Source organism: Oryzias melastigma, linkage group LG4, assembly GCF_002922805.2.
Source record: "Oryzias melastigma strain HK-1 linkage group LG4, ASM292280v2, whole genome shotgun sequence".
Taxonomy (NCBI): Eukaryota; Metazoa; Chordata; class Actinopteri; order Beloniformes; family Adrianichthyidae; genus Oryzias; species Oryzias melastigma.
Window position 1 is genome coordinate 1,594,222 of NC_050515.1, and position 8,904 is coordinate 1,603,125.

An 8,904-nucleotide genomic window follows, 5' to 3' on the forward strand; every position below is an offset into this window, starting at 1 on the left:
TTAAACACATTTGAAGTGAACAACACAAAACTCTGCAACCACAACCCAAAACACAAATGAAAGTGTAAAAAACCAACAGACTTTTATTTACAATAGCATAAAGAAAGAGTCTCAGCTTTGAGGATGTCGTCTGTTTCTTCTCAGTGATGATCTGCTTTGTTTTAGAGAAGATTCTGTGGAGCCATAAATATATACAGAATATATATACATATAGAATATTTCCTGCAGACTCTGTTCTTTCATACTATCAAGAAAAGTCAAATGGTTTCAGTTTGTTCTTCTTTTCTAATGTCTCTTATTTTCTTTACGTTATCTCTCTCTCTCTGTTTGGCTCTTGAGCTGCTGCACGTGTAAGCCCCTCCCCCCAGTGCACGCACTTTCTCAGTTTCTTTTCATCTCTGTTAAATATTTTTCCATTGCAATTCTTGAGATTTAATTAAATATTTCCTCTCTGTGTGGATATCATGGTCACTGACGGTTCTCCGATCAACTGTTTAGTAACTAACACAAATGGCTTGATCCCTATGGAGCTACATCGGGGCCAATATTATTTAAAACCGAAATAAAATATTTTGAAAAAAATATTAATGTTTGGCCGAAAAAAAATAGGTCTCAAAACTAAAATTTAATTTTCAAAACTTTTTTTCAGTTTCAAAACTTTTTTTTTTTCGTTTACGAATCTGAAAGTTTCAGTTACAAAACTTTTGGCCCTCTTGTGGCGCGTTGGGGCGGGGCTAACACGAGGACCAATCAAAATCGATGAGAGGGGGAACTTCTGTCCCGATGCGTTCACTGACTGAGAACTGTAATAATTACGGTCAGAAAATGTCTGTTTAGTCTGTACTGTCGTAGTCTGAAGTTGTCCCAAGACGGATGTAAAAATCAGAGTTTTATCGTACAAACCGCGGGTCCAAAACTCTGTTCTGGTCCGTTCAAAGCTCCATCTTGTTGTGTTCAGTAAAGGGTTCTGCGGCTGCAGCCTCACGGACTTCAGCGGAGCTCGTTCGATACAACGGGAGAGACCCGAAAAAAAAGTTTTGAAACTAAAAAAAAGATTTTAAACTGAAAAAAAAGTTTTGAAATTGAAATTTGGAGTTTTGAGACGTATTTTATTTCGGCCAAACATGAATATTTTTTTCAAAATATTTTATTTCTGTTTCAAATAATATTGGCCCAGATTTAGCTCCATAGATCCCCGGGTCATCCCGCGTTCCCTATCATTTGAGAATCACTGCTTTTAACCCCAATGCATCATGGGGGCTGTAGTGCATAAACTCACACAGATGCCGGGAATACTCGCGTCTCTGAGCTTCATTCTTTTGTTCACTTTTTTAACCGTCTGACGTCGGATCCCGCTGGAAGCTACACCGCTAAACACGAGCTTTAGCTGTTATTTTAGTTGGAACTGAGAGACTTAATGAGTCGAATCAGAACAAGGAAGTGAGGACGTTAACCTCTTCTGATTGGTCAGATTGATGACATGTGATCAAGCCTCCAGCAATGATTGGTGGAGACAGCTGAAGGGGGCGGGACTTTTCTGAAAACAGAACTTGCAGTTTAGCGGCAACATCATTCTGATTAAAGAGTCATTTATAGAATCAAAGAAAAATGTATTTAACGATCTTGGATATTCCAAACTATCTACCAGGGTTACATCAGGGCCGTTTGGATGAACACAGAGCTGATAGTGATGGTCAATGTTTCAGACATGTGAAAATGGGTCATTTCCGCGGCACACCAGACCATCTCTCACGGCTCACTGGTTGAAAAACACTGTTTAAATGATCGTCTACATCAACCAAAGGGAATGGGCTGAAGCATCACTCTTATCGAAGCCCCAACAAAAAATACAAACAAAACTGTTAATTAAATACATATTCATATGTACAAGTATATAACCTTTATTTCATCAGGCAAAACATTAAGAACAATTTCTTATTTACAATGTTGGCCTGAAAATGCTAAAAATACACAACAAGAAGAAAGGAAACAACAAACATGATTAAGACATAAAAATTACCGATTAAGAAAACATGTACATGATTCTTTAAAAATGTCCTTTACTCTGCGTTTAAAAGCAGACAGTGAAATAGGAGTTTCCAGATGGAGTGTCCTTTGGTAAAAGTTCCAGTCATTTGGAGCAGCAAAATGAAAGGACATAAGGCCAAATGAAGTCCGCGTTTTTGGAACTTTCAGTTTGAGGAGTTGTGAGGAACGAGTGTTGTATCTGGACGGATGCTCTAATTGTAGTAACTGTGTCAGATATGGAGGTGAGAGACCGAGCAAGCTTTTGTAAATAAATATAAGCCAGTGATTATTGCGACGAGACTGCAAAGAAGACCAATTAACTTTTAGTACAGCTGGCAGTGGTGTGTCATGTAAGGGGCATTAGTAACAAACAGTGGCGGGCCGTGCATTTCACACCTAGGCCTTCAGTAGTGCTCCATCCGAATCAATCCAACCCTCATTAACTATTTTATGGCAATAAAACTTCTACTGCAGGTACAGCTGCCACACACACACCAAAAGCATAAAAAATAACCTGATAAAATTTCAATATTATGTAGGGAGATAGCAAAATTTTACTCACCAAAAATCCAGATTATTTAAACACAAAATCCATCCTTTCTATCCTCAAGATGATTTCAATCACTCTGTCGTGCAGAATCCATGCGTTTCGCAGATGGAAAGTGTTCCGTGGCTGTGATAAGCTGGAAAATGTTCTGGTATTCCTGAAGCCTCTTGTGGTCCAGGAGGGAGACAAACATCAGTTTTTGTGATCGATCAAGGTCTGTGTCTGGAAAATAATATTTGCGCGAGGATTTTGCGCTGCACGCGCCCGCGGTGCGTTCAGGAGCCTCGTAGATTTCAGCTTCACTCCCGCTCAATGGAGTCACGGAACTCCTTTACCCGTGCCAGACAAAACTGTGCCACAACTTTACCCAGACATTCATTTTCCACCAAAAATCAGACGATGAGACGCTTTCCACTGGTAACATCTTCAAACCTGACACGCCGCTCCTCGGCACCTGTGTCCGTCACATAACGCAGAACCAGAGCGAGCTGCGAGCTATCCAATCAAAGCTCGTGAAAATGCTGACGTTTCCGTGCGCCTGCTAGCTGGCCTTGGTTTCGCCTACTCCAAATCTGATTGGTTGAAGCAACAGTTTGGTCGACAATTATTTTATGCTACAGGGCCCGCAGAACTGATTGTGAAGGCCTCCGGGCAGATTTCTTTGACCCTAGCAACAAATGGTGCTGCAATGTGATTGGTTAATGCTTAAATAGGAAAATACACGTCTGGAAGCAGCGCAACCAGGGAGACAGCAATGAAAGGACGAAGACAGAGCATTTGGAATTATAGAATACGTATTCACGGAAATAAATAATAATTAATATCAGTCTGTGATTCAGATATTTTTAGGCCAGCAGAGAAGGCCTTGCAGGCCCTGACGGCCCGCCACTGCATTAATGAAATCCTAAACATCTCATTTTCTGTTCAGGAGTGATTTTCAGTAACGGAACCAACTGGAAGGAGCAGAGGCGTTTCGCCCTTTCAACCCTCAGATACTTTGGCTTTGGGAAGAAGTCTCTGGAACCCGTCATCCTGAACGAGTTTGCTCATTGTGCAGAAGAGCTGAGGAGCTTTAAAGGTGCAGCTTCTACATAGGGTTATAATTTGGGTCGTCTTTGAGAGATGAACAGAAAATGTTCTCTTCCATTTTGGAGGTAAGCCCTTCGACCCTCACCTCATCGTCAACAACACCGTCGCTAACATCATCTGCCATCTGGTCTTCGGCCGCCGCTTCGAGTACGGCGATGAGAAGTTCAGAAAACTGATGCTGCTCTTCGACAGAGCGCTCCAGATCGAAGCTTCAGTCTGGGCACAGGTACAGACCTTCAGGCCTCTAAACACCTGAAGCTTTCACTCCTCCTTTAAAGCTTTCTGGTTGAACAAAAATAAAATGCTTTTCATTTGAAAAAACATTTTTTTTTTTTTTGACGTATCAGGCAAAACAAACTGTTCAAATAAAATCTATTCAGCAAACAGTTGAAGCATGTTTCCCTCCACCAGGCTCCTGACTACACTACCCATAATGCTCCAGTGATTCATTAAAGGGTTTTGTAATTCGTTTCGGTCACCATTTTTTCCACAATGCTGCCATGCTGGAGCCAGACGTCATCAGTGAGCCGTGATTGGTCCAAGTTAGTCTGAGTTTCTATGGCAACCACTCTCACCAATCAGCTCGTTGGAAGGCCACGCCCCTACCAATAAAAAGCAAGCTACTGTACTCGACATCTGTCAAATGTTTTAAACGTTGGACATGGGGGCCAGCAGGCTCCGCCTACTTTTATTGAGGCATCTGATTGGTCCGTTTATAACTTGAACTACAGAAGAAATATCCTGAGAAAAAGAAGATTATTAAGAAAAGGTTTAAAAGGATTCTGACCATTAAAATGACAGCTGTTTATTTCTCTATTGAAGTCTACGGGATTTTAGGGGTACTTCCTGTTACTGACGCCAGGGGGCGGAGTCACTCAGTCCAGTTCTCATATACAGAATCAAGAACATCTGCGCTTAGAAAAATACAAAAATAAACTGCTGCAAACCCTGTTCTGAATTTTAGCTAAAAAAAAGTATTTTTCTACATTTCAACATCATCATGTGTAACATTGAAATAATTCTCTTTCTAAATAACTCTTTGATATCAGCTGAAGTTGTTCTTCTGCTCCGTTCAGCTCTACAACTCCTTCCCTCCGATCATGAGATGTCTGCCGGGTCCACATCAGACCCTGAAGCGGATCTGGAGGGAGGTGCAAGACTTCATCGGGGAGGAGCTGGAGGAGCACAAGAGGAGGTGGGATCCTGCAGATGCCAGAGATTACATCGACTTGTACCTGACAGAGATCCAGAAGGTGAGTCCAGGTAACGACACAGGTTTTTAGATTTTGGCTAAAACAGAATGATCATCATTTTAAAATCTCATTTGGAATTCCTTGAAAATAAATGAAAAAGACGATCAGAAGGATGTTTACTTTTATTTTGAAGGTTCTCCCTGAGATCTGCTCAGCAGGTGTCAAGAGAATTTCTTTTCATTTGAAACGTTTCTTTATATTTCAGTGTTTTTATCTGCAGCTTTTCTGTAAAAGAGGGGCGGGGCCACGTGAATTTTTGCACAAACAGCATTGCAGAATATTTATTTTATTTTTACAGAAACTATGTCCTACAAAACGACTGGTTTTTTGGATTTTTTTCTTCAAAAACGGCATCATCATAATTAAAAATCACTGGAAATACCTTGAAAATAGACGAGTAGACGATCAGTGGGTCTTTCATTGGTCGTGTTTGGTTGTTCAAGAGTCAAAAAGATTTGGTTTTAGGTCAAAGCTGTTTGTGCTTCCAGACTAAAGGACAGCAGGACAGCATGTTTGATGAGGAGAACCTGATCATGTGTGTTCTGGATCTGTTCGTGGCCGGTTCTGAGACCACGTCCACCACGCTGCGCTGGGCCTTCCTCTACATGGCAAAACATCCCGAGATCCAAGGTGAGAAGATTCAGAGTCCAGAACTGGAAAGGACTCATAGAGTCTGCAATTCCATGATTTTTAAGGCATAAAAAACAATATTTCTGGAAAAATAAACAAAAAGAGGATTTGGAGGTTGCAGGCTGTAGATCTACAGACGATACGTTTTGTTTGTCAGTAAACTCATCTGTTTTGACTGTTTTCGTGGGATTTTTGCTCAGAAAAAGTCCAAAGTGAGATCCACAGAGTGATCGGAAAGTCCAGACCTCCGTGCACGGAGGACCGTGCAGAACTACCGTACACCGACGCCGTCATCCATGAGGTCCAGAGGATCGGGAACATCGCGCCTCTGGCTTTACCGCACGCCACCAACAAAGACGTCCAGCTGGGAGACTTCACCGTCCCGAAGGTCGTCCTCCTGAGCTGCAGGATGTGGCTCATAAAATCATGTTTTTGTAGGAATCATGTAAAGAGCATCAAATTTAGAGTAATTCTCTGTAAGATAACCAGTCAGATCTGTAAGAATGGTCATCTGGTGGTGAACGAAGCTTTGAAGCCACAAATTTCATAGAAATGCAGCGATTGCATTTGAAGTAAATATTTAGTAAGAGAACTAAACATTTATGAAAATGTTAAATATTTAGTTAAAAACTAAACATTTTGTAAAAAAAAATAACAAACAAAATATTTAACTTGGATCTAGATATTTAATTAAAAAATAGATATTAAAAAAAAAACGTAGTTTTTCACTGAATATTTAGTTTTTTGTAGTAAATGTTTAGTAAGAAAAATATTTAGTTTTTATTTTACTAAATATTAGGTAAAAAAAACCAAAATAGTTAATTTCTTACCAAATATTTAGTTTTAACTAAATATTTTTTTAGTTTTTTATTAAATATTTAGTTCTTCACTAAATATTTTTTTTTGCTAAATATTTAGTGAGACATCTAAATATTTAGAAAAAAGTAAAATATTTAGTTAAAAACTAATTAGCAAAAAATGAAATATTTAGTAAAAATCAAAACATTTAACTAAAAGTTTAATGTTTAGGTCTTAACTAAATATTGAGTTTTCAACAAAACATTTAATTTTTAAATAAATATTTAGTTTTTAATAGTATTTTTGTTTTTAGCCAAATATTTAGCTTGGAGCTCAATATTTAATTAATTTTTTTAAACTATTTTATATTTAACAGATTCACAAACGGCAGCACCACAAATGAAATGTTCGTCCCTCAATCCAGGACGCTAAACCGTTTGAATGTTTCATCCATGACCACTAAGGTGACCCAGATGACCTTGGAGCCAAAACGACCATGAAACCGAACGAGACGGTCGATGACGACGGTCTCTCAGTTATGGGAGTGGTTTCTTTTTCTGTGGTATTTTAATCTCTACACACTATATGCCCCTTTGTTGGTGTTTTGAGCAGTTTAGACGCACAGCAACAACCAAAATGGCAAAAATGAGAAAAGAAAATGATAACAGAAGTTTCCAAAACTAGAAAAATACAATCAGCATCCCAAAAAACACATAATTAGACTCTGAGCTCGGTCAAATAGAGCAAGTTTCTATGAATAAGGACGATTTCGAAGGTCATTCTGGCGTCCATTTTTAAAGGTGGCTGCCATCTTGGATTTTCAATACGTGTTCTTCATGGAGTCATAATTCCAAATCTGACAAATCCCAAACTAGTCAGAGGGAAACTCAAAGCTTCATGATGAACCCTAACCTCTCTGGATTCCTGCAGGGAGTCCTGATCATTCCCAACCTGACCTCAGTTCTGTTCGACCAGAGAGAATGGGAGACGCCGCACACGTTCAATCCCGGACACTTCCTGAACAACGACGGGAAGTTTGTGAAACGAGCAGCTTTTGTCCCGTTTTCTGCAGGTGAGGAGCGACAGAAACTCAACACGGAATTATATTTCTGTGAGTTCAGGAACATGACAGGAACTCTGGACTTTCTCTGGTTCGTCTCAGGAAAACGACTGTGTCTGGGAGAGAACCTGGCCAGGATGGAGCTCTTCCTCTTCTTCACCTCCTTCATGCAGCACTTCAGCTTCTCCATGCCGGCCGGGGTGGAGCCGGTGCTGGAGTATCGCGGCGGGTTGACTCTGGCTCCGAAGCCGTACCGGATCTGTGTGCAGGCGCTCTGAGAAGAGGAGCTGGAATAATTGTTCTAAACAGAGTCCTGCTGAGATAATTCCAGCTCTGAGCACAACAGAGTTAAAGTGTTGAGATGAGAGATCAACTGCATTCATCAGGGAAATTCAGTTGTAGAAGCAGCAATTAATAATAATGAAAAGCAAAAATCATTCCCGTTTCGCCAACAAGAATGATTCTCCCACTAAACCATGAGTCAAAGCCAAGGCCCGGGGGCCGGATCCGGCCCTCTGGGTAATTCTATCCGGCCCTCCAAATCATTTCATTTTATTTTATGTTAAAATTATGTTATTAAATTATGTTAAAAAGTTACGGTTTTAAAGTTTTTAAAATTGACATTCTGCTAGCTTTTTGGATTATTTTGGCTATTGTTAAGTTTTGCAGAAAAATGCAGTTTTCTTTTTCTACATTCACTGTTTTATTGGTCTGTTTTTAACCAGCAAATGATCTACAGGTGAGAAACCTCCATAAACGGTTCCAGGAACGGATGTTTAAGTGAGTTCATCCAGCGGTCAGAGTCATAAAAGAACCGAGTTCTCATTTTACAGTCTTCCTGGTAAATGTTTACTTCACAGAAAACAGTCATCATTTTGGCACTAAAATGAGATTAGAAGTTCAAGTTCTGAATGTTCCCAAACTGCAAATCTACAGATTTCCAAATATAACTTTTTCAATTTGCAGATGAAAATATGAAACGTTTAGTTCTAAATTACTGTCTGTGATTCAAAATCTCTTTCTGCAAAAAAATTACTGAATTAATCAGAACCGTTTGGGATCACATGAAAAAAAACTTTTGAACTAAAAAATTAAAACTTCATTTCTTCAGACACTTGATCCTGAGGATTGATGAATTATTTGAGGATATTTGAGTGAATTTCTGCATAAAGCAGATTTTTTGTAGTTAAATAACAGAACTTTTATCTGACAAATAAAGTTTAAAATCAGCTCACAAAGAAAGAGACATTTTCTGATATTTAAAATTAAGATATAAATAATATACAACGACTGGAAGAAACATTTCTGTTCAGTAAAATCACAATTTGGACCAGAAATGATTTCTTCAGGTTATTTTTGCACAGATATTTTGATTTGTTTTTATCATTTTGAAACAAAAAAACAAAATAAAATAAAATAACTAGATTTGCAATTCCTGAAGAAATTGCGTCTGATTGCTGAAAGCAATAGCGCTTTGAAGCATTTTACAGCCGCAAGTG

General features: G+C 39.1%; 1 protein-coding gene across 1 annotated transcript in view; it reads left to right on the plus strand.

The window, feature by feature from the left end:
• LOC112150533 (cytochrome P450 2J2) overlaps nucleotides 1–7,699 on the plus strand; it is a gene marked incomplete at its 3' end in the record, with an annotated part of 17,043 nt that extends 9,344 nt beyond the window's left edge. Inside the window, 7 exon segments of the mRNA XM_024278926.2 lie at nucleotides 3,504–3,653; nucleotides 3,730–3,890; nucleotides 4,741–4,917; nucleotides 5,406–5,547; nucleotides 5,748–5,935; nucleotides 7,276–7,417; nucleotides 7,508–7,699. Coding sequence (XP_024134694.1) covers nucleotides 3,504–3,653; nucleotides 3,730–3,890; nucleotides 4,741–4,917; nucleotides 5,406–5,547; nucleotides 5,748–5,935; nucleotides 7,276–7,417; nucleotides 7,508–7,683 — 1,136 coding nt within the window.
• Nucleotides 7,700–8,904: the final 1,205 nt, after the last annotated feature.